The sequence below is a fragment of the Mercenaria mercenaria genome, chromosome 2 (genome assembly GCF_021730395.1).
Source record: "Mercenaria mercenaria strain notata chromosome 2, MADL_Memer_1, whole genome shotgun sequence".
In the NCBI taxonomy this organism is placed as follows: Eukaryota; Metazoa; Mollusca; class Bivalvia; order Venerida; family Veneridae; genus Mercenaria; species Mercenaria mercenaria.
The window spans coordinates 62,087,560-62,115,485 of NC_069362.1; the positions used below are offsets into that span (position 1 = coordinate 62,087,560).

The 27,926-nt window shown below is 34.7% G+C and overlaps 1 protein-coding gene across 7 annotated transcripts in view; it reads right to left on the reverse strand.

Annotated features, from left to right (window-relative positions):
- The window catches only part of LOC123564135 (synaptotagmin-15-like), a 397,543-nt gene that overhangs the window by 125,064 nt on the left and 244,553 nt on the right, over positions 1 to 27,926 (reverse strand). The window contains exon 1 of one of the 7 annotated variants that reach the window (XM_045357489.2): positions 3,130 to 3,269. The exons of the other annotated variants lie outside the window; for them this stretch is intronic. Coding sequence (XP_045213424.1) covers positions 3,130 to 3,137 — 8 coding nt within the window. The 5' untranslated portion in view covers positions 3,138 to 3,269. Of the gene's footprint in view, positions 1 to 3,129; positions 3,270 to 27,926 lie in introns of those variants that run through there. 7 annotated transcript variants of the gene reach the window in all.

The following is a 27,926-nucleotide window of genomic DNA, read 5'->3' on the forward strand; positions in this document are numbered from 1 at the left end:
GTTTCTAGCAAAGATTACAAATCTTGCTTTTACCATACTAGAACAATGAATTTTAATAATATAAGGAATAGGCAATCTTTCGAATACACGAAACAGGTCACGAAAGCACAATTAATATGAATAAGTATACAATTGAGAACAATGCTACAAGAAAGGAAAACACTTCAGTGTGTCGAATAAAAATATTATTATCATTAACCTATAACTTAAAAAGAATGAAACCAAGCAAAATACAGCAAACTCTGTTTGATTTTTGTCTTCATTTCTGATCGTGGGAGGCTAAGAAATGTGCAACACTCCCAACTCTCACATGCTTGGAGCAGAACTCTATTATTAAGATGAATAATAATTTAATAACAATGAGTCAATGTAAGAACCGGACCGCCATTCAAAATTTGGAAGCTGTTGTTTTGATAGTAGATAAAGTTTATAAAAATACCCTTTGGAATAAAAAAGCAACCAAGCGAAATAGAATAAACTGGGTCCAAGTTAGGGGAGATTTTTAACGGCGACCATGCAGCAGATAGAGAACTGCAGTAACAGTTAATAAACAATGAGTCAAAGTAAGAACTTTACCAGACCGGCATTCAAAATTGGAAGCTGTTTTGATAGTAGATAAAGTTTATAAAAATACCCTTTGGAATAAAAAAAAGCAACCAAGCGAAATAGAATAAACTGGGCCCAAGTTAGGGGAGATTTTTAACGGCGACCATGCAGCAGATAGAGAACTGCAGTAACAGTTAATAAAATCTATAAGAAAGATAAAGAACGCAACCAAACAAGATAAAAGCAGGGATTCGGGTTGACTGTCGTTATGAAATATGCAAGATCAAAGGTAAGGGTAGATTTCCCGGAAGCACAGAGTACCCCAAACACAGTCAGAGAGTTGTCATCATACGCCTAGCACTAGCCTAAGCGGAATTCAACAGAATAAAGATACATTGATTGAATTCCACGATGGCAAAAGGTTTAAGCAGTTTATAACGTTAAAAGATTGCACATGCTTACATTGCACTGATATGTTCACAACAGATTTAGAGCTACATGTATTTTACATAGCTTCATAGTTTTATACTTGACATTGTTACGGCTTCGTCATTTTGACATATTCTTTATAGATATTTTAGATTACGCTATACAGTATAAGAAGTATTAACGTTTCTGTGTCCCGGCTCCAAAAGGAATGCCTTAATGAAAATATCTGTAAAACTATCATCCAACGCTTACATCGGATGATACAATTAAGATAATTTGTCACAACGTTTACTTTGCTTTATTTGGTTAGAGCTAATGATATCAAATTTAGAACAAAAAGTAGAAGTAACTAAATACATGTGTAGTCATGCATGTTGTACTGCTAATCGTACAAAAGCTGTGTACAAACATCTAAGTGTATGACTAAATTGCTCCTTGTCATTATCGTATGTAACAAATTTAGCAGCAGAAGTCACAAATTTAATGTATATTTCACACAAAATTCTGATCTATAGTGCACATTATTGCCTGATGAACTGTCTCCCTAGAGATAGTTAATGCATAAACGATGTCTATTTTAACCTACTAAAGGCTCATATGATGAATAATTTTGTTACAGCCTACACTTATGTTCACAGCAGCCCCCGTATTAACTAAAGCATTTACAAACACTTTCATGTTTATTTTGTAAATAAACAAGTGTCCCATAAGATGTGATAACATTTCGTATGTCAATTTTGTATATAAAATTTATTTAGAGTAACAAGTTATTGGTAATCACCCATCATTTATTCTAATATTTCCAAATTTAACTGGTCTTGATATTCTGCATAGTTACATGTACTACGTTGTTCTAGGGACAATTTATTCCCAGACATAATCTATGGATAAAACATCTGCGACAACCGTGTTATGAAACAGTAAATTAAAAAAAAAGTAAAGCTTCTTGTACTGAAGTATGCACATTAGTGAAAGCAGAGTGAAGATCAGAAAGGGCATATCGGCATATCGAGTATACCCCGGCATTTGGTAAAAGAAGTTGAAATTGTTAAATATTGAAAGTTAAATATGTACATGTCAAACATCAAATGAAACGAACATATAGGCATTTATAGATTTTTAATTTTATACATGATTTATTTTAGGTCGATTGTGAAGGAAGTTCTACAATTTATATTAATCGCTCTCGACACCTCATTCCTGATGGAATCTATTGCCACGAGGGTAGAGGCCAGTTTCCTTTTAAATGCTGAGCGCCAACCAAGGGAGCTACTGGTACCATTTTTCACGTCTTTGCTATGACGCGGCCAGGGATCAAACCCACGACCTCCCGCACTCGAAGCGGACGCTCTACCACTAGGCTATCGAGGCGGTAAAATCGTTGATTTTTGAAATAGTCTTTTCAAACGTTTAGATCATAACTAAATAAAGTATCTTATCATTTTTGTGTTACAAATCACTGACTGCCTGTCTTATTAAAGCATGATTAACTTGCAATGTGTACCTAACAAAGTGATGCATATTGATACGAACAAGTGTTCTGTTCACAAAAATGACAGCTTAACTCTTGCAACCTAATCTCAGTTTTACATAAAATACATATTTATATCAAAAACATTTCCGAAAAATTTTGACAGAACATCAACTCATTAAAAAGCAACCAAGTTTCATAAACTTTTAATCTATTTATTTTTTCTCGTCTTGATTTAGACAGCGATGACATAAAATGAATGAGGAACAATACTTCCAAATCAATACCGTTTTTTTTAAATTTAGACAGCGATGACATAAAATGAATGAAGAAGGAAAATACATCCAAATCAAGACAGTTTTGATTTAGACAGCGGTGACATAACAATGAATGAATGAAGAAAAATACTTCTTAATCAAGACTACTTGGTTCAAAACAGCTACTTATGCTCCTGTTTTCTAAATCTACAACAACTTTCTCAGTATCCTGAATTTCCGGAACAACAATCCATCTACTCGGTTTGATTTTCTATGAAATCGTTTAATCTGCGCACATAATTTTTCATATAAGTAGTATTTTTCTAGATTTGAAACTTAAACATAGATCTGTAAACTCAAATAGTAAGAATAAAGTGGATCAAAAATGATTTTATCCATTCAATAAAAAAATGTTAAACATCTTACCGATGCATTCCGTCTTATAAAACACAACGCCTTTTTAGTCCTTCTGTGTCAATGTTGCTATCAAATGTATCGGAAGTCAACTATGTACAGGCTTTTATCCTTTGCCGATAACTACATTCGAAGCTGTTGCCTCATGGAACATGTCGCGCTGATTCAGGAAAATGGAGGGCAATAACTTATTGAATCAAGTTTAATTTACAGAGATGCCTATATTAAACGTGAAGAGAAATATGCCTGACTCAGTCAATAGTCCGTGCGAGAGGACTGTTTGATAAAGACATTTTTAAGGGAAATAAATTTGTTATTTTCGCTGTTTCAAAGCAGTGAATATATCAGCTTTATTTTCACTGGTACGGAATAACATTCGAATGCGAAAGGATATGAATCATAAATAATTGGACATTCTGTGCAAAATGTAATTCAAAAAGATATAGATGTATATAATTACCTAAAAAGACAGAGGTATATGTTCCACCGTATTAAAATGTAAAGGAAATCTGGAAACGTTCATAGAACTATTTGACAATATCGTGTTATCACGACGTTGTGAGGTCATGACTCAATGCACGTGACGTTTTGCAGGTAAAATAGGAATTATGAGTTTGAAACCATTGAAATCATACAATAAAAAGAAAAAGAAGTTTTACATATACGATCAAAATACATTTCACTCACCATACTTTACATTTTCACTCGTAAAAAATATTGCGTACATGTACATGTATGATGTTCACTCGGTGAATTATATTTCGATCTTACATTGAAACAAAAAAATATCCTCTATCAAGTTTTCATTTTTTATGCAAATCATACATAGCAGCCATCAAGGAAACACAAAAGAGTACACTTACGTTTTGGTGGACCTTTAAGTATAGCGTAAATTTTCAAAACATGTATACTATTTACAAAAATTATGTAACGTTATTTGGAAATGTTAAAGTACGTGACCACTTATACAAATTGAATCTTAATAAAATCCTTTCTCGGCACGCAGCAGTACTAGGACTTGTTCACGAGATTTGTTAAACCAGTCATATTCCGAATATAATGTAAGGAAAAACGACACTTACATGCTGTTGATTGGCCAAATAAAAGCTAAAAGGCCAAATAAACTTTTTATTATCTTCTCCCGAAGCACTGATGTTTTAATTGTATGTTTATAAAACATTGTTTAACTGTTGATATATGTGCACTTATAACTAAAAGCTGAGGAGTGTAGGATCAATATACTCTTATTCGAATAAATATCAGATGCCTTATTTTCACGTTTGAAAGTTTCAATTTGTCACGACTGAAAACGTTAATTTGGTCTTAACGAGAGAAACATATTCAGGTCTTACATGCTAAACTGTCCTTTTTATATGCTGCCTTGTCAATGGTTCTAACAAAACTGCACCCATTATTGTGGCTGCCCACATGTGAAAAATACATCTCACATGTTTTATTGTGAAGATAATAGAAATATTTCTTATAGATATTTTCATGATCAATTGAAAAGAAAGTGTTATAGATAATCTATATAGCAATCATTGCTTAATTGTTTGTTTGTATTAATCTATGCAATGGACTGCCGGCGTTTAAGGCCATATGATGACTTTCAATTGTTAATGGTGGGGTGCAATCAAATTATCCATTATTTCAAGAACGCTCTGTATAAAACAAAATCAACGCTCGAACAAAAAGCAGTGTGTGATAAGACGATTTACTAGAAACTTGTGCCATACACAAGGTTACCCTTCCCGTTTATCAAGGTGGCTTCTCGAATGATTCGTACGGAATAAAATTGAAAGAATATTTAGTGCTAAAACGGCGGACTATAAAATTAGAGGTCGGGAATGCAAGTCAGCTCGTTTCAAATTAAGACGACTAATTAACGTTCGAATTTGGTGCTTTAAATCCCGTGTATAGATGCTTTACAACTGGTGCACTACAGATCAGGAAAGCTTCTGGAATTGGAAGGTCATCTGTAAAATTACTAACATTAGTCTGAAGGAGTTGCCAATAGATAAGCGATGGCGACTACGGATAAACAGACACTGTTTTTCTCATTGTTTAACTTTTTCTATGTATAATTGTTCATATATTATTAATGTACACATTCATATACAGTTACTGTTCTGTTGGGCTGCCTTCTTAAGACATGGAAATTCCTGCTGGAATTGTCTGTGCAAATTAATATTGCTGAGAAATTTGTCATAACTGATTACGAAAGCATGTCTATTAAAACTGTATTGATTGATGCAATTAAGCAGTAAGCCGTACAAAATATTTATATTCATTAGCGAAAACTGCCAAAGAAATATTAATATATAGCACTGAGTATATGTTTACATTCCTGTTTTCTGATTTAGTAGTTAATTAGTACAGTAGAAACCCATCCATTTATTAAAAAAGGAACAAAAATGAACAAAAAGAAGTAACAAACAAGACAATAAATAAACATGATCAGAATCAAATCTTTATATATTATGAGACATAATGATGTCTGTAATGCGGACAAATGAGGCTATTAACTTGGTTATAATAACGACATACCGGTATTTTCTTTTGACAATTTTGTATGCGGACGTAATATGTCTTTGGTATATGACTTATTCCGCAAGGAAAACAAATGTAGCGAATGATAACGTTAGAAGTCTCCTGATGATAAAAACTGCAGGAAATAAGGAAGTAATTACTAGGTTAGGCTCCTCCTAATTTGATAAAAGCTTCCATAAAATGTCTGTAAGACAAATAATGTATCGCCCGATGAATGTCTCTTAAATAGATTTCAGACAATAAATGCATTATCATAGTAGTACACAATGCATCTCTTATTTCGTCAATAGTAGAGCAAATTACTCAAGCAGTTAATTAACTACCTTACTAAATAATCCAACACACATGCGTCGAAAACAGTTTCAAAGCGGTTTTCATATTTCATTTGGAGCAAAGCATCAAAATAATTATGACTCTGAAGACTTTATTTCTCAAAACTGACCCGACAATGAGGGCAGGGCCAAAACTGTAGGCTCCAATATCGGGTTATGTGAAAGTTCTCCGTCATAGTTAACAAATTACAGTTTGTTTGAATTTCATATCCTCAACCTGTGATTCATGACAGTAAGGTGATATACTACAGTAAGATTGAATTTCTTACCATAAGGTGACATATTGCAGTAAATTTAAACCTCTGAATCCATGATTCATGTCTGTGAGATTACATATTACACCATATTTAAATTTCTTATCGTCAATCTCTTATTCATGTCGGTAAGGTGACAGGTTACAGTACATTTAAATTTTATATCCTAAACATCTTAAACCTGTGATTCATATCGGTAGAGTACAAAACAAATTGAATTTCTTACCAAACGGTGCCACTTTACAGTAATTTGAATCTCTGATTTATGTCTGGGACCTCCGTGGCCGAGTGGTAAATGTCGCTGACTTCAGTTGCCCCTCACCGATATGGGTTCGATTGTTTAATTCTTCATGTGGGGAAGCCATCTAGCAGGATTATGGAAGGTCGATGGTTCTACCCACGCACCAGCCCGTGAAATAATGCACGAAGGGGCACCTGGGGTCTTCCACTGCCATCAAAGTTGGAATGTCGCCATAGGGTGTAAAGGAATTTCGTTCCGGTTAAGAAAATAGCTGTTTTATCTTACTGAGAAGAAACATACACTAAGAATATCCCATACGGTTCACTGAAAGACTTCATACGATCATGCCGTTGGTTTTGAAAACAAAAATTGTGTAGTCAGTGGCCAGGCTAGTTTGTTTTGTACAAACACCTATTAGGGATCTGCAGTTAGAATCTGTTAAAGATGTAATACTTTTTAACCTTCAAAAGTAGAAATTGTCTGAAAATTATAAGGAATAAATTCTTTTTTCTCCAACACGAAAATCGTAATTTAACCACATTTCTTTAGAAGCAATATGTTTAACATATAATATATTTAACATGACTAAATCTGTATACGTTTTAATATTCCATGTTTTCCCAAAACTGGTTTACGTATTAGATAAGAACGAATGTTCCTTACATCCTTTAATCTAATACAGTTGGAAGTGACGTTATAACAATAAGAAACTACAATGCTTATCAACACAGTCGCAATAATAGTAATAATTTGTACAAAATAAATGAAAACCACATACATTTGTCCTTTTAAGCAAATTTATTTACCAAGTAAATACGATCAAAACACCCAATGCATTTACTTAGAACAAAGAGTGACAAAGTATTCGTGACATTTTTCAATTTTAAGTTAAGTATAATTGAGATTCAGATTCAAATAGTTAATTTGATATTAACCGTATAACTGCATTATTAAAGGAAATCTTTACGAGTGCTGATATGACGATATTTATCATTTTGATGCAATGTACTAACTGTTCGTCTGTTATCGGCGGAGTTATGATAACATTGCCATTTCAAAGCTTGTTAAACTCATCCAAATTTGAGCAGTTATCAGAATTACGTTTATCTCAGGATATTTTAGAGCTTTTGAATTATGGGTGAACATTACTTATTCTATTAGGCATTGTGTCCACAAACTCATTCGAATTCGAACAATTTCCATAACTACTTTTATATTGAGTGTATTAACTATGTACATTGTTATATTCCAATACTTATACAACGAGAAAGTCCTAGATACTTCTGTAGTGCATACCCTCTTATACACAGAGTAACAATTTTGAGATTACACATTAGTAATCACTGTAGAAGTTACATATAATCTAATAAAATCAGTTCTGATTTCTCTATGCAATATGATGCATAATGCATTACCCGGCTATAAATAAGGTTAAGATTTAGACCCGAAAATACATTTAAACTGAAATATTTTAAATTATGATTCTGCTGCGGTAGAATAAATAAACAAACGCATAGTTTCCGATGATATGTCTCGTTTCAGGCTGAAGTAATGCCACAAACACCACTGGCATGTTTAATGAATAACTCCCGACTAACTGTAGCGAAAGTAAAAGTTAGAGGCTAACAATGATTTTGACTACCTGACCAATTTCAAAAAGTCGTACTTTTCATTATATTAAAATTACTCAACAAGAAATATCGAGCAGCTTGCCTGTTATCTTAAGGCTTACGCGTTTCAAAGAAATAATTGAGCCGTGCCATGGGAAAACCAACATAGTGGCTTTGCGACCAGCATGGATCCAGACCAGCCTGCGCATCCGCGCAGTCTGGTCAGGATCCATGCTGTTCGCTAACAGTTTCTCCAATTCCAATAGGCTTTAAAAGCGAACAGCATGGAGCCTGACCAGACTGCGCGGATGCGCAGGCTGGTCTGGATCCATGCTGGTCGCACACCCACTATGTTGGTTTTCTCATGGCACGGCTCATATATCTTTATACTGAATAATCATTTTTCATTAAATGCATCGTTCTCATTTTACGCAAGTAATTATGATAAACCTGATATAGATTGCTGCAATGTCAAAAGTAACAAGAAGTATCTTTAAAAAAGATACACGGCCGCATTAGTCAATACACACTTAAGCTACGAAACGTGCATGCACTCTGCACTTTTACATACGATCGGGTATTTATAAAGCAAAACAAAATGTAGTTTTTAAAGTAAAATTTTCATGCTTTTTGTGTAGATATTTTACAGAACACATATTTTACGCCTTAATTATATTAAACATAATCTAGAAAACTTTCACAAAAAAAAAAAAAATACTAAAAAGGAGGGGCCAAAAGGTGGGGAACGAAATTACCATTTTTGAAATCGTCAAGGATGATACGAAATGACCAAAATGGGACGAGTTGACTAGGGGATGAGTTGACTGTTAATCGTTTACGGATGATCACTCCGTATCAGAGTGACAGAGTTGACAGGTTTGTAGCCGAACTCTGCAGCAGTTTCACTACCGAGGGGATTCAGGTTTATGACGTAAGCTATTTCAACAGGGGTCTTTCAACGGATTATATTGTCTAACATTACAGCTCAGAGCACCTCCACACCCCTTAAGAAAATATTATATATTCCATTCGAAAACCTGTGGAATTTTTCATCCACCAATCAAAAAGTACAGTTTTTATCAGCTGTTAAATGACCTTTACCCCAGATAATTACAGGAAGTATAGGACTGGTATAATCAATACCGGCCTGCGGTTGAAAAAAAATGAACCAATCTAAAGAAGACACAAAAAGTAGAGACCTATAGGTTTAATTATCAAGAAACATTACATATTTGTCTTCAAATAGTTTGCAAAAGATTCCTGTACAAATATTGTCTGAGTGATATCCGGTTTATATCGTAGAATTTGCTGAGCTTCTACGTAACACAAATATCTGAGACCAAAGCAAATAATAAAAGGAATTAAATGAGAATAAAAAACATTGCATTCAAAGAAAAATAAAGATATTGGGAAAACTACAAAGAATCTTCTAGTAAATAACATTTATATTGTTGTCCGAAATTGCGTTTATTTTATACCCTGTTTACACATCCTATTTATTTTAGTTTAAGTCAATACAAATTGTCAATTCATTTCTCATAGCATCAGAGGAAGATTTATATAAATGTCAAAGGTATGTGTTCGTTCGCTAAGAGATGTACCGAAAATGCACGTGCATCGTGCTGTTAGAAGCTGAAATTGATTTGAAATGAAGTTAATAATAATTGTCACCCCGCAGACCCATTTGCTTACTTTCTTTGCACAGAAAAGAGAAATTGGAAATGGACAAAATTCTGAAGCTTCATGCGGTTATAGTATTCTATTTCATTTGGTTAAGACTGTTGAAATACCCCGATATTTATCAAATTGAAAAATAGAAATTAGATATTGAAATCAAAGGAAATATTCTCAAATCAGAGACGACGGTTGGGACGTAAGAACAAAATGCTAAAAAATTAAAACATGCATTTCTCAAACGGATCTTAGTTCTCTCCTCAAATAAATTTCAAAAAGAATATGTGAACAAGAGGGCCATGATGGCCCTATATCGCTCACCTGAGTTTAATTGCTTTCTTGAAAAAAATTATTTGCTAAAGCTAAACAAATAACCCCATGGGGTGGGGTCAATTTGACCCCGGAGGTAATGATTTGAACAAATTTTGTAGAAGTCTACTAGGCAATGCTACATGTCAAATATCTAAGATCTAAGCCTTCTGGTTTATTTTTAGAAATTTTTTGAAGATTTTCCTATGTAAAATCAAGTGATCCCTGGGGTGGGGTCAATTTTAACCCCGGGGGTCATGATTTGAACAAATTTTGTAGAGGTCCACTAGGCAATGCTACATATGAAATATCTAAGCTCTAGGCCTTCTGGTTTTTTTTGAAGATTTTTCTATGTACAATCAAGTAATCCCATGGGGCGGGGTCAATTTGACCCCGGGGGTCATGATTTGAATACATTTTGTAGAAGTCTACTAGGCAATGCTCCATGTCAAATATCTAAGACCTAGGCCTTCTGGTTTATTTTTAGAAAATTTTTGAAGATTTTCCTATGTAAAATCAAGTGACCCCTGGGGTGGGGTCAACTTTGATCCGGGGGTCATGATTTGAACAAATTTTGTAGAGGTCCACTAGGCAATGCTACATGTCAAATATCTAAGCTCTAAGCCTTCTGGTTTATTTTTAGAAATTTTTTGAAGATTTTCCTATGTAAAATCAAGTGACCCCTGGGGCGAGGTCAATTTTGACCCCGGGGTCATGATTTGAACAATTTTAGTAGAGGTCCACTAGGCAATGCTACAAGTCAAATATCTAAACTCTAGGGCTTCTGGTTTTTGAGAAGAAGATTTTTTATGATTTTCCTATGTAAAATCAAGTGACCCCCGGGGCGGGGTCAATTTTGACCCTGGGGTCATGATTTGAACAAACTTGGTAGAGGTCCACTAGGCAATGCTTCACACCAAATATCTAAGCTCTAGGGCTTCTGGTTTTTGAGAAGAAGATTTTTAAAGTTTTTACTTTTGGTTGCCATGGCAACCAGAATTCTGTATGGAATTCAATTCTTTGAACAATTTTTAAAGAAGACCATCCAAGGAACAACCCTGTGAAGTTTCATCAAAATTGGCTTGTTGGTTTAGGAGGAGATGTTGTTTAAAGGAAAGTGTGGACGGACGGACGGACGACGGACGGACGGACGCCGGACGGTGAGTGATCACAATACCTCACCCTGAGCACTTTGTGCTCAGGTGAGCTAAAAATCAAAAGTACCATAAAATATAGCTTAAATGAAATTGACCACTACCTTTCTCAAACTTGTGTAGAATTTCATTGGGAAAACAAACATTTTATACATACAGTTTGTAAAGAGGTTACCATATTTCACTGGTCAAAAAGGGATTGTTATAAATATAATAAACAACAGTCAATCTCAAAAGACATGAAAAACTAACTGACATAACGAAACAGGTACGTTAAAATCAAAGCAGGACAACTTTTCGAAGCATTTAAAACTCCAGGCGATTGGCCAGGTCAGTTTGAAATATATGAACATATATTTAAACAACATTTCATTTTCAAAATGGTGGGAAATTAAATGTAATGCAATACTTCATGATATTAGAGTGAAATAATTCTTTTAAAATATACTAACACAAATTTCAACTTTGATACATAGGACACATCATTGTGATGCTCATTATCTATGCCAACATACTCGAATATCCATGCATTCGTGAAAATGTCACACACTGCATTGGATTAATGAGATTAAATATTTGACATTGAAGTCTGACGTTGGCTTTTGAGCTAGGGCATATGGGTCTTGTGAGTGACCAATTCTCTTGTCACAGGACGAATTTGTGCAAAGTAATAGTAAAATACAGTAATTAAGAGGACACGAAATACCTTTTTTCCTCCATCTGTGTTCTCAACGTTTTAAGTGAAGACTCTAGGTGTTCGGTGCTCTATGCAGAGAACATTTGTGTAAAGGTATTAAAATATAAGTCTATGCATGGACAGGTTATGAAGCGGACAAAAACATAAAATCGTTCACCTCTTAGCGTATACTTTAAGCCAGGCGGCCTCGGTTTTACGCAATTCACGACGTCTCGTTATGAGGAATTTTCTGCTAAATGATATTAAAAGCCATTGGTAGATGCCAGCGTTATATTATAGGGCGGAAACTACTGGTCTTTGAGTACGTTTTACGTGAGGCATCGGTTAATTATGAGGAATATTTTGCTACCCTTGTAAGATGGAAGAATCATGGAACGGACAGAATAAAAAACAACAACAGCATATCGTCTTTTAATCTCCAAATGTGACACATAAATGTGCCAGGACTGATGGAATGACAGAATGACGGACGGAAAAGCGCAATGATTTAGTCTAAAGGCCGGCAGGAAACTAATGATATCTATAGACAATTTGTTCTGAAATGGCGGTCTGTCATTACATAATATTATATTGCTCAATTACAGCTGGGATAACAAGAGCTGTCTCCATAGGATGACACATGCCCCCGATGGCACTTTGAATGAACAGTTATGGCCGATGTTAGAGTTTAGGACCTTTGACCTACGGACCTGGGTCTTGCGCGCGACACGTCGTCTTACTGTGGTACACATTCATGCCCAATAATTTTAAAATCCATGCATGAATGACAAAGATATGGACCGGACACGCCCATCAATGCACTATCATGAAATATGACCTTTAACGTCTAAGTGTGACCTTGACCTTTGAGCTACGGACCTGGGTCTTGCGCGCGACACGTCGTCTTACTGTGGTACACATTCATGCCAAGTTATTTGAAAATCCATCCATGGATGACAAAGATATGGACCGGACACGAAAATTGCGGACAGACCGACAGACTGACAGACGGTTCAAAGACTATATGCCTCCCTTCGGGGGCATAATAAAAGTGCTTCATACGTTCAAAGACCGTTGCAATGTAAACAATACACAAAACAAATGTAATTGTATAATGTTTATTTAACGAAAGACACTACTTCATTTCTTTTGTCATTCATTCTTTTTTCAGCTTAAACTTGCGTGAAATATTTTTTTTTCAAATGAACAGTTCACTAAGGACAACATAAGCAATAAAAAGAGCAGCAATAGGAACATCACCAAAACAACAAAACATCAAATGATGTTACTCGACGTCTTGTGTAAATCGCTGATCCAAAGTCCGATGTCATCAGTTTATATTCAACACAAAAGCAAAACAATTCGCTCTAAACGGGATAATAACTTTGTCACTTATGAAGCAAGAATATGTGCAACATTTTATTTAAAACGTTTGAATGTAACAAAAAAGCCACTCAACTTGTTTCGAAGTATACTGATGTCACGGACCTTATTTTATAACTATTAGATATGTTAAACGTTAAAAGCTATATGTAAATGTTCACAGCAATAATAACTTATAATTCTTTGTAATAAAAAGAGTCTGCTACCAGAACAAAAAAAAACTTCTTTGTATTTGTGTATATCGGTCGGATTTTTCCACAGTATTGAGAACAGTTGCGGCATGTAACAGCATTACAAATATTCCGATAATATAGACCGCCGGAAATTAGAAAATAATGGAAAGCTTAGTCTCCTCTTTACTTGCTATAAATCTTCCATCATCTTAAAATACAGATATAACAATCACGCTGTGTGTGTCTCTAACGTTTAGACACAATAAATCACATTTGCAGCGTTGAAATTTCATCTTGTGTACTGTTATGTAAAGATGTGACTTTGGGCAGAAATTCTGTGATTGTGTACATTAACATTATTACAAATATTCTGTCTGTAAACTTGAAGAATTACTTTTTAACAAGATTGTCTAGGGGTACAATTATAATACGTAAAAATGCGGTAGATTAGCTGTTCTGTATAGTTTGAACTAAAACATGTTCCCTCTCTTACACCTTCTATTCCTTTTATTCTCTAATTAAGAACATAGTAAAAATAGTTGTCATACTTGAGAGAATATACCGGTTTTGTACAGTCAATGTTATTGCATGCAGATTTAGCATAAAGCAATCGTTCCGGAAAATAACATATACAACAGGCAACTTTGAAATTGTATTTCACTTGACATTTTGTTCCTTTGAAATAACTTTATATTATATCCAGACTACAGTCGTAAAAACTTTTATTGCACATAATTTCACAAAAGGCAATGTGATCTAGTTAAAGTGTAGTGCCATGTGCATTTTTAATGTTATTTGTGAGCGTTTCAAATGCTACATTTACGCATGTTGGATAGATTAGTATTCTGAGTATTTCTTGTATTTAGTCCTTTTAATTTTCTTCTGAAATGTGAACAGAATTCGAAAGTTTCCATAACAACTGCGGTCACAGATATATTGAGAGTCTTCTTACAGTGTATTCTTTAGTTTTTAATTTCGACGTTCTAATGGTGGATATCAATGCTTTTCTTGGTTGTTTTTTTTTACAGGAAATATTTTACATCCGCCTCTGGGATATATGATGATTTGACCAGCGCCAAATCTTATAATAAAATGTACATAAAATGAATACATTTTGCGTATTTTTCAACCATAAGCCTTATGCATAATAGCAATGTTGAAATATATATATTGGAACTGATTTTAGAAACATGATCCCATCAAATTTCGCAAGAGCTTTTGTTTTGCAGGCCCGATTTTTCTGATCCGCGAGACTTTGTACTTTCATAATATGTATAGAAACTGACTATAGCATGAACGGACAGGTAAATCCTGTTTCTAGGCACTTTTCGCACTTTTGGCTCCCTGGCTACAAACAGCATATCTTAACAAGGTGTTATAACAAGTTTACTAGTTATTAGAGTATCTCTTCCTAGATCATGGACAATTACTTTCAAAATAAGTTTGCTTTATATTGTATATACTGGTATTTGTCATATTTCTTTAGGCAACGCTATCTCTTTTGCTAAGATTCACAACTTATCTGGTAATTACTGACTGAATACAAGCTTAGTACCAATACAAAAAGGTACACATAGAGTGAAGACATATTATATCTGTAATAAAGTCATGTGCATTTCAAGATTAATACAATTTAAGAAGCTCAATGTCAGCGTACCACGAAATGGTCGAATCAAGAGAGTGTGTAGTTATGGTTAGACGTAAGTTTGTTTCAAAATACCCGGAAAATATAACAGTACTAATTTGTTCCAAAAGGGCCGGAAGCTATATCAACACTGAGACTAGTACGGTCATTTTAATGACTGCTTGCCGTCAGATTAAGACTGTTGCTGTGCTTCAAAAAGTTCCTTTGGAAACATAGAATGCAAGAAAGGGAAGTAATGCAATGTGCAGCATCGCTCAGGCTCAGTAGTACCAGATAATCACAAATAATGTATAGATGTAAGGCGATAAATCATTGTCACGCATTAATGTTATTGGGTCAAAAACAATGAAAAAAAGCTCGAATAGCAGAGTACATTGGCAAATGAACAAATAATTACAATTATAATGGTACAATCAAGAAGACTTATAAGTAGCAATAAAGGGAGATAATTGTATATGATTTAATTTATAACCCACATCCGGAAGACTGTTAAACTTGTGAGAAGAAGACAGAAGGCTCTCTAATTACAGAAGCTTCACTGGTTCTTTAGCGTGCAAGATGAAAAACACCCATACATGGTACTCTTATCCCAGTGTTTGTAATTTTTAGTTGGGGGAGCGGTTGCTCGAACTCATGACCCCTAATTTCGCATTTAGACAGTATTACCCCTGGACTACTGCGTCCGCTCAAATGGCTTTTTAATGCGTGCGTGCTATTAATGCGACTCCAACTTATAAAGCAATTCGCGAACACTCGGTTTTAAATCGCTTAACATTGCTTAACGGCTTTTTAATGCGTGTATAACACTTCAACAACGAGCACAATTACAGACAATTTGTTTAAATTATTTCTAAGGACAATTTGTCATGTAATAATGGTCTCAGTTACAGTTACATTGATTGATCAATTTAATAGTAAAGACACAAAAGACAATTCTATAATTTCAAGGAGTGTTGCTATGGAAATACGCGGAAATAAATAGAATAACATTAATTTAATTTCTTATGAATAGTGAGTTCTATTGTTATATCACCCATTAAAACACTTACAGAAGGATTTAACGCACAAGTCAGTTGATATTCGGGCCTTCCGTTTTTAGCTAGGTATCTTCGATTTTTTTTCTTTTGTTTAACGTCGCACCGACACAGTCGTGGCGACTTTTGGTGGAGAAAGACCCCAGGAGCCCCTCTGTGCATTATTTCATCACGGGCGGGTTGCTGGGTAGAACCACCGGCCTATCGGAAGCCAGATGGGTGACTTCCTCAAATGAAGAATTCAACATGAAGAACTCAACACCCCGAGTGAGGCTCGAACCCACTTTGGCGAGGGGCAAGCGATTCGAAATCAGCGGCATTAATTAACCACTCGACCACGGATGTCCCGTTACCAAACCAACGCTATTCACTTTGACTTATTAAAAGAGACTGTTTGTATATAAATGCGACGCAGTGCTAGCTGAATTACATTACTTACGACGTAATAAGTTTTTAAAAAAAGGCCCCAAACATAGAGAAATCACGGAATACAATTTATCAGCGTTTATCGAAATTATTAGGTTCTCTATTTTGTATAAAACATTGATGAAATTTTAATGAGAACAAACGAGTCGACTGATCGAAAAGTACACAATCTTTTGATATGTACATTCGGATCAAAAACACATATTCTCTATAATTAGTACAAATAAGAACAGTGTAATTGCTACAAAAATATATATACGCTCTTAGGACGTACGCATTCGGAAGTTATTTTTCTACATAATCAGAATAAATGAGACGATTGGCATTTCTATACAGAAGATAATATTTTCTTGTTACGTGTTTCATCAGAAGAATAGCATGTCTAATTTTACTTATAATCAGTGCAATGTGACGTTAAAGAAATTAATATTCCGTCTGACATATGTATTCGATCGTAATAGTTCCCTTGGGATATCTCTGTAATGAGAACAAATGGAACATTTGATAAAGTTACAAATCTTCTAACATTACAGATTGCACAAAATAATGAAGTAATGTCTGAGCCAAACTCATTCTAATTTACTGTTAACTTCCATTATTATACAATGCTGGGGTATGGAATGGGTTGTTACCTTGTCAGTACATCTACGATATATGTATCACCTTTGATGAGTACATAATGAATACTTTTCAACTGGCGGAGTGAGTGAAGCCAGCACACAAGGCAGTATATCGCTCAAATCACTATAGTGACAAAGGATAAAAAGTCATCAAATAGATTCCCACACGGGTTTGCTAAAAAATATATCGTTAGTTTGTATAACATCCACGTAAGTCGCTAATTCAAAGAATGAACTCTAAATATTGTTTGTACATACATTACGGCAAAAGTACTTTAGTAGTCGGTGATATATAACAACTCTCTCTGGCCTAAAATTGCAAACATTTTCAATATTTACGTCTATTTCAATCATTTTTCTAACATGGTTTAGTCAGTTCGTGTCTCTTGTAAAATAAAACACATTCCTATGTGAGGTATCTATCTGCATTAACCTTTAGCCTGCTGGCGGCAAGTGATCCTGCCTTTGCGGCCAGTGCAGACCAAGATCAGCCTGCACATCCATCAATTTTCAGTGAATACCCCTTTGATATTCAAGTGGTACTGCCCAAATTGAATGATGGACCAGTCCATTTTAGAAATTGATCAGGATAAAGGTTAAGCCTTGAAGCCTTGAAGCGGACTATAATAACTGTACATAACTGTGTATAGCGCATTTATTGAATGAAACTGTTAATTGTCTGCAAACAAGTAACAGATGAATGATTGATATAGGAATATTTTGTTCTGGTTATCGTTTAACATCAATACATTGTATTCATAGTCTATATACTGAAAATATCGCGAACCATTTTTCTACAAAATAATTTTTCTGCCGCTTTAGACCACGAATTACAGGAGCGCAGGAAAAGTTTCTGCCGAGGATGAATAGTGTTTTTGTTAATACAAAAAAAAAAAAAAAACAAGAAACGCGGCAATGCCACGAAACCAGGTTTTCAACACTTTTCATAAGAATAAACAAGAGTGCCAGAATGTCACAATATACGCCCGTCACAGCAAATTTCTTTACTCTAGCACCTGTATTTGCAGATGTAACTTTAATTTTGTGGTTGTTTAGTAATCATTGTAATTCTTTTGTTTTTCTAAGTCCACAAAAAAAAACTCCTTACCAGGTAGAGATACCTTAAAATACACCTAAAATTAGAAAGTAACAACTATGTTGTACCACAGAAAAGTGGTCTTGGTTTTTCCCTACGGTCAATTATAAAAAAAGTTACAATATAAGTTATTTATAGTAACAACTAAGGGAAGTTAAAATACAATTTTTTTTAAGTCCACACAGAAATCCTTACCAGGTAGAGATTGGTCAAAATACACCTCAAACTTTGATGTAACATGGATGTTGTACTACAGAAAAGTGGTCTCGATTTTTCCCTACGTCTAGTAATGAAAAAGTTACAATATAAGCTATTTATAGTAATAACAAAGGAAAGTAATTCTAAAGAAGGGAACTGCGCAAGACACTTCGTCTCATGATGGTGTATAATTGTGCCAAGTTACATCAAAATCCCTCTATGCATGAAGAAGATGTGCTCCGGATAAAGTTTTCATTCTTGTATCCTTTGACCTCTAAGTGTGACCTTGACCTTAGACCTAGGGACCTGGTTCTTGCGCATGACACTCCGTCTCATGATGGTGAACAATTGTGCCAAGTGCCAACTTTCATCAAAATCCCTCCATGCATGTAGAAGATATGCTAACCCTAACCCTAACCCTAACCCTATTTTTAGTAACAATGACCTTGACCTTGATCCCTGAAACCCCAAAATCAATCCCAAGCTACAACTTTATATAAGTTTTCTATACACTAAGTTTCATCATGATAGCTCATTCCTAAATTAAGTTATTGACCGGAAACCCTTTTCCTATTTTAAGTAACACTGACCTTGACCTTGATCCCAGAAACCCTAAAATCAATCCCAGCCTTTGTCTTGATATAAGCTACATACATACCAAGTTTTATTCAAATATCTTTACCGAAACAAAAGTTATTGACCGGAAACCCTTTTTCTATTTAAAGTAACAGTGACCTTGACCTTGACCCCAGAAACCCCAAAATCAATCCCAGCTTTTGTCTTGATATAAGCTACATACATACCAAGTTTTATTTAAATATCTTTACCGAAACAAAAGTTATTGATCTGAAACACCAGTTTGACGCCGCCGCCGCCGCCGCCGCCGCCGCCACCGCCACCGCCCGCCCGACCGACATCTACCCCAATCTAATAACTCAGGTTTTCGTTGAAAACCTTGTTAATAATGTACCTAATATTGCAACATCTTCCCATGATTCATAAGGCTCCGACCATCTTTCTTGATTATATTTTTGTGCGATACTTCTGATACTTATATTTGACATTACTTGTTATTTATTTTATTTTCATAGTATTAGTCAGCAATTTCAGTAATAATGAAACGCGTTTTGTGAATTCAGTTGGCTTTTTCTGTGTCTACTTATACGCATATGATAGTTTTAATGTAAAACACTATCTAGTATCAATTCGTTCTAAATATTTTCTCTAATATCACAGCTAACAAACATATTCTAACCACCGACATATGATGTGCCAGGAATATTCTTCGTCCGATAACAATAACTTAACGAATTTAAAAATTGCTTCATTGCTATCTGGTCCTAAATCGTATTTTTAAAATACACATATGCATGCCATCATATTGTTGTACATTAAGAACAATTTATTGGTGCCTGTGTCGGAAAATCATGTCGATTTTATTTCTTGACCTATGTTTTGAAAGACCGCATGAGCAGGCCAACATCCCAAGGACATCGGTAAGTGGTCGGATTCCGTTAAATCCAATATCACATCGAATGAATTCGGTGATACTATTTTTATGTGTGTAAAAGCAAATTTTAACATGTTCACCTTCATTATTACCTTACCGTGTGTGTGTGTGTGTGTGTGTGTGTGTGTGTGTGTTTAATTTAACATATTGATTAACAACGATATATGGTGGTCCAACTTGTAATCGATAGACAAACGGTATCAATCAGATATAATAAGATTCAATGATGGCTTGATATGAGTGAGCTGGCAGGAATCATATTTGCTATAAATGTTTGGTTTCTCTGCCGCAATTGGCATCATCTGTCTGGTTTCTATGACGCATTGGCAATTCATTCTTTCAGTTTTCAGTCAATACCAATATTTGGCAGTATATACTCCACTGCCATAGTCCTATACGTATGAAAATATGATAAACGTAATCATTGAAGCTGAGGTATAAGCCCATGATTATTATGGCCCTTCTAGTACATGTTTATAAAATCAGAGTGGTCACACTATTTGGGTGATTATATGGTGTAGGCTTGATACTCTACGATATATTTCGAACACTGAATTACAAGAAAGCAATTTCATTCATTGTTGCAAGTTACATGATGTTTTAACAATTAAAAATGTAGTGTTCAATCGGTGTAAATGTTCACAGCAAAGTTTTATACCATTTTTGAAAAGAAGAAGTACTATTATATTCTTAAAAAGTATTATGTACTAGTAATAAATGACGCTATTACCAGTGCTTTACAGAAATCAGTAATGCATTCCAAGTTGATTTGCTTTTAAACAGTATATTTAATGGATAATATTGGAAGCAAAAAATACCCTTTCGACATGTGTATTTGGAGGTAATGTCTATCTAAAGATAATTTGTATTTCTATATCCACTGCAGATTTTAACAATCGTTACAAATTCCCCAGTAATTTAGACTGCCAGAAATAAGAAAGTAATGGTTAGCCTCATCTTTATTTGAAAGAAACTTTCAGCATCATATCCATACCCAGAAATCTAAGCCAATTTGCTGGCTTATTGGCAAAATTGTCTCCCTTGAAAACAGGTTATCGGGTGTATCGATTAGCCATTATCGGTCAATTTACGCCTATTGAAATATAGAAGGAGAAAAACTTTAACAATATTTTTTAATTAATTAACTTTTAATTTATGATTCACATATATTTTGCCCTTAAAAGATATAACCAAAAGTTTAAATACATATCTAAAGTGGGAATATCCTTCCCGGCTCTCAATTCTGAAACAAAAACCCGATTATCATTCAAAATCACCAATTTGAGGAATACACTGCAAATTGCCTCGGGCAAGGTATAAACTCCGCTTGTGTAAAAAGTTTCACAATGTTGTCGCAATACCCCTAATTAACAAAACCAGTGTAAGGTCAAAATTATCAAGATAAGAGAGATTAACAAAAGTCGATACTCGCATTAAGATGGTGTAAAGGGAAACAACCAAATTTAACCGATCTGGCTTAATAATCAAGGGACAATACTCTTCAAAACACGGTCTCATTTCTGGACATGATACCGACAAGATACACATCGAATTATCTTTTTATTGTTTCACACTTGGACAGAATGCAAAGCATCTGCAGGAATAAGTTGAGTAGAAATGTTCAATCCTCTTTATATCTTCGTTTATGTTATAATCCAGAAAAGAACTTAAATATTAATTAAAACAAATAAAGACCTATTTTTTTATATAAAATACGATGTTTTGATTAAATAAATAAAGTTTCGGCATGCACTTACTGACAGCAGAATTTATTTTTTTAAATTTGTTATTATCATAGTATTACGTGAACGGCAATTCAGATATCATATTTCACTTGACATTTTGTTCTTTAAAATTAAGACTAATGAATATTTGGATTTCGTCTTAAAAATTTATATTACAAATAATCGACATAAGGAAATGTACCGACGCCTTGTTAGAGCCTGTTTTAAATGATGGAATGGTAGAGGAAGATACCAGATGCTCATCCGGCCATTACCTCTGGCACAAGAGGGCACAGATTGCGACCTTCCGTTAGTCAGCCAGTTGGCTTTCTCACATATCACCTTACACAAAGAAAGATTTCTTATAATATCATGCACGTGTTAGTTCTAGGAAAAAGCATCCTATGAAATGGTTTCAAGACTACGGTCTTTTGTAATATAAAAAAATGCTTATTAATATATCGTTTTTATAACAGTTATTGACATGAAATTTCCCAGAAAGAAGTCTGATCAAGTTACAAGAATTAAATGAAGTACAGGGACAAGACAAATATCTGCCCCAATTAATTACTTGCACTGAAGCGGGAAACATTATTGGAGTACCATAAGTGAATTTAATTAAAGTAGGAAAATTAGCAAATAAGGCGTTTGTTTTGGCATGGCCATCGTGTGGTATTTTTGTGATTTTCATTAATGGAATTCCTTTCTTTGTAAACAAGTAATTGTATAAAACGTCTTCATTATGTAACAAAAGGCATATTCAGCATTCAGGAACGTCCCGATGACTTTTGCCTAGATTTTGCTCACCTACACATCAGGGAGTGCCGTACGTAACAACATTAAATATTAATCATTCAATGCACATTTATTGCCATTAAGGGAAGAATCATACATTATAAAACTAAATTATACAAATGGATTACAGTTCCCAGATACACCATAAATAACCCTAATTATGAGGGCAATACGCACATATTTAATATTCAGAATTAAGGTTAGCAATCTTGATCTCACGATTTTTTCTTCAATTTAGTATAAAATCTATATCTATGACCAGAGTAAATGTCCTTCTGTTTCTAAAAGATTACTTACATTAAGATGTATATAATATCCTTTACGATTGAAAGACATATATTTCGAGCCTGACGTTTCATTTCAGAAGGATGGTATCATATATATCCTCATACCGCAGCGGACAGAATGAACTTAATAACACGCAATAAGACGAGAGACATTTTATCTTTATCACAGAAATCTTGATTCATAGTCCTGTTATCTTACTAATGGCGACTTCACAAATGTTGTCTGCTTATATTTTACAAACTCTGTTCAGCAGAAAAGAAGAAGGTGTTTCATGATTAAACAAGGCAGTCTGAAAGACAGCTAAATCCCCCGCCACTGCTATGGATAGTGAAAGGGTAAAACCTTTGATTTTAGCTGTGACCTTGACCTTGAACTGACACGGCTGACTCATGAATTCTGCACAACGTCTTGATGAGGTGATCATTTGACCAAAGTTTCATGAAAATCCTTCAAGGGGTTTAGGAGATACAGAGCTGAAACCTTTGACCTTCAGTTGTGACCTTGACCTTGAGTTGACATGGCTGACTCATGAGTTCTTGATGAGGTGATCATTTGACCAAAGTTTGATGAAAATCCTTCAAGGGGTTAAGGAGATACAGAGTGGACACCAAATGGAAGGCTCAAACCTTCGACCCTTAGTTGTGACCTTGACCTTGAGCTGGCATGGTTGACTCATAATTTCTGCACATCGTCTTGATGCGGTAATCATTTGACCCAGGTTTTATAAAATTCCTTCAAGGGGTTTAGGAGATATAGAGCGGACACGAAATGGAAGGCTCAAACCTTTGACCTTCAGTTGTGACCTTGACCTTGAGCTGACATGGCTGACTCATAAGTTCTGCACATCGCCTTGATGAGGTGATTGTTTGACCCAAGTTTGATGAAAATCCTTCAAGGGGTTTAGGAGATATAGAGCGGACACAAAATGGAAGGTTCAAACCTTTGACCCTAAGTTGTGACCTTGACCTTGAGCCGGCATGACTGACTCATGGGTTCTGCTCATCGTCTTGATGAGGTGATCATTTGACCCAAGTTTTATAAACTTCCTTCAAGGGGTTTAAGAAATATAGAGCGGACACAAAATGGAAGGTTCAAACCTTTGACCTTGAGTTGTGACCTTGACCTTGAGCCGGCATGGCTGACTCATGGGTTCTGCACATCGTCTTGATGAGGTGATCATTTGACCGAAGTTTTATAAAATTCCTTCAAGGGGTTTAGGAGATATAGAGCGGACACAAAATGGAAGGCTCATACCTTTGACCTTGAGTTGTGACCTTGACCTTGAACCGACAAGGCTGACTCATGGGTTCTGCACATCGTCTTGATAAGGTGATCATTTGACCCAAGTTTCATGAAAATCCTTCAAGGGGTTTAGGAGATATGGACCGGACACGAATTTGTTACGGACGGAAGGACGGACGCAGACCATTCCTATAATCCCTCCGCCACGGCGGGGGATTAAAAATCACCAAATGGGCAGATTTTTTTTAAAAACCAGAACATTGTATAGAAATGCGCACCTACACTTCATACCAAACGTTGCTGTGAAGTTTAATCAATGTTCGGCTACCTGTTTAGAAGTTGCGCCCACAAGGTTTCCGTATCAGAGACCTAGAGACCTTTAAATATTGTAAGGAAAATAGTGAAAGTTTGAACACGTTTTCCTTTCAACAGCAGAAAATCTTTAAGACAATAATTTATTGGAGTATCCAATTAGCTCACACTATTTCATTTCATACAGAAATTCCAGTTAATAAAAAGATAGTGCTTCGATTGTGATTTCACTGTTTATTAGTCTAAGACAAACGTGTAACTGCTTTATCTTTGCCAATATATTACGGAAGATTTTTTTTAGGAATTCTGTATCTTTACTAAGGTTGACAGAAACAGCCCGTGTAATGTAGATTAAATTGCATTAATATAGAATGAATTGTTTTGTTATAGTTTTATTTCAATATTTTAGAATTGTTTTACATAAATATTTTCATCCTATTAAGACACAGTTATTGAACTTAGCTATTGGTTATGTTTCTACTTTTATGAACACATTTTTCTGCAATTTATTGACTGTAATCGTTGGAACTTGCCCACCCTTTATTTTAGTCATATGCTCCCTTTATATAGTTTCGTATTCGAATGTCTGTCCAAGCCATATCTTCACAACCCAAATCACAATTTAATAAAACTTAATCAAGATGTTATATGTTTAGGCTACTAGTATATACCAATAAAAGAAATTATTCTTTGTTTCATATAAAATTCAGCTACTTCAGAACAATTTTGATACAGTTTCTAGATTTTCACTCCGTCGTAGACCTATTTTCCACAAGATATCCATACATTTGCTACAAGAAAACGAAAAGAAAAAGGGGTGTTGAATAGTATGCAGTGAAATGCAAATCAACTGAAGTCAGGTACCCTCATATTGCCGCATTTCAGAAAGCGGTCCGCAGAATAAACACCCTACTTTCGTTTTCAAGTAAACAACTCGAAAACATGTGAATATTAGCATTAAAAGTGTCTTATTTTATGTAAAATTCATTCAACAAGTGAAATAATGCCCATTTGGCCCCCGGTTTACGCGCAAATGCGCGAAAAATGGAAAAATTAGGATCTTTTGTTGGGGACATCATTCGACTATACCACTGGAGCACATTTTACTGCTATATAACCTTTAAGTGGACTTATTTTATTTAAATATCGGCATTTTTTGCATTCATTTCTCAGAAAACCTTCAGTAAAGACAACCTGCGCAGTTCCATTTACAAGTCATAAGTTAAAGTCGAGAAATTCGCGTTTTTCCAAGGCCAAAAATGTCACCTCATGTTCAAGTTTTCGCATTTTTCGAGTGTTTTACACGAGTTCAGCAAATGTTTTAATGCACAGAAGGTAAAATAAGCACTACTTCATCTAAAATGCCACGGATTTAACAAATCCATCGTGGTTTCATGCTTAAATCATACAAACACGGGATTTGATCTGCACAAGATTTAGCGAAATTATCACCCCATGTGCGAAAATTTGGTCAAAATTTAAAAATATCCAAAAATAAGTCTCTGTTTTGTGCCCAAATGTCGTTATACGTGATTAGAAATAGAGTTATGAAATTCCGCTCTGTTTGCTGCCATTTTGAGAAAAAAATACCAGATTTGCCACTTTTAGTGACTATTTACAGAGTTATGACCCTTTTACAAACTTGATAAAACTTTAAAAAAAAAAGACTGTTATGAAATGTTATTGCACATAACGTCGCCATGTAGCTGTTCAATAGTTTATTTTGTGACTTTAACTTTGGTAACTTTTATACCTCTGTATTACACTGATTCTTTTTTTTAAACAATTTTTTTAAAATAAATACGGTTATCGCATGACCTTTTAACAAGAAGTAGTGCGCCGATGTCTCTCTCCCAGTAGGATCATAGATGTTTTGATTAATGGAAATAAGGTAGTGGGATGATAAAAGTGAATTATGTATTCAAATCATTTTGCTATAATGGAAAAAATACGGGAGAATAATTGTAATGACATTAAAGTCGCAGTTTTTTTTTACTAACAATATTTTTGTATCATCTTTACAGCTTCATGTTTGCCGTTGGGAATTGTACTTCTCGAACTTAAAAATGACCCGCGCCATGAGAAAACCAACATAGTGGCTTTGCGACCAGCATGGATCCAGACCAGCCTGCGCATCCGCGCAGTCTGTCCAGGATCCATGTTGTTCGCTTTCAAAGCCTAATGCAATCAGAGACACCGTTAGCGAAAAGCATGGATCCTGACCAGACTGCGCGGATGCGCAGGCTGGTCTGGATCCATGCTTGTCGCAAAGCCACTATGTTGGTTTTCTCATGGCACGGCTCAAATAATTGGAAACAAAACATAGAACACCAATTATTACAGTAATATAACCAAAACAACAACAGTTTAGAACTACATGTTGTACGTTATAGAATTATTTTTGGTATATGGCAAATATATAAATTTGTCATATAAAGTGTTTTTAAAACATATCTTGATATATTTCAATCTGAAAATAGTTGTAAACAATAAGAAGCACACATTTGTTTCTAGTCAATGCTAATTCTCGACATATGCATACCACGTTTACTACAGCCAGTTATCATTTTGCGAAAATATGACATGTTATTAAACCACGAATTAAAGTATGAGCCAATAATCATTAAGAAATGTCCTTCTAGTACCCCCTCCCCCATACACACACTGAAATAAAATGATGTTCAAACGGTTAAAAAAGTTAAGTATAAATAAGTAACATTTCCGTAAAGTTTTTCAAACATATAGTAGTTATATACTCCTTATAAAACATAGCAAAAGTTGACATTTACACATTTACTAATACAATAAATGACGCTTCTAACATTACTTACTTTACATAAGTAAATAATACATTCTGTGGTGACGTTTTTAGACTTATATGTAATAAGAAGAAATTTAATTGATAGAAGAAGAAGAAAAATGCTGTTTTGACATTTGTTATGTTATGTATTGCCTTAGAAAACATCGTTTTTCTAATATACTACAACAATAATGCCACTAATAAGGAAGTAGTGAATAGATGTCTCCTTCAAAATTGATAATATTAATCTTTCGTCGTCATCAAAATCCGACATAACAAACACGGACTCGCATTGTTAATGTCACTATATATCATATAAGAGGTGTACACAATGCATCAAACTGTTATTTAACGATATCACTAGAAATTTTCCGCACGAATACTTGACTTCGACCGTCATAATATTTCAGAAGCGGATCAAATTGAATCGAAATACGAGATGATTTGATGAAATTAACAAGTCTGTCAATCACTCTTTTTGCACGCCCTCAAAATATTTAAAGTTGAAGAAGCAAACGTTCAAGTAAACAAGTGTTGTTATGTAGGAAAGGCAGTCATGTTAGTGTATTTAACTTGACATTCAGGTCTTTCAAATTGTATCTAATTTATATTCAAATTTCAGTCATAAGATCCTTTTATTTAGCTTCACAAACGAAATGATTTCTATTTGAAAAATAAAGATATTTACATCTCAATGGACAAATTGACGTTTGTTGTGTAAGTTATAATCAACAGCAGGGATAAGACTATGTATATATACGGT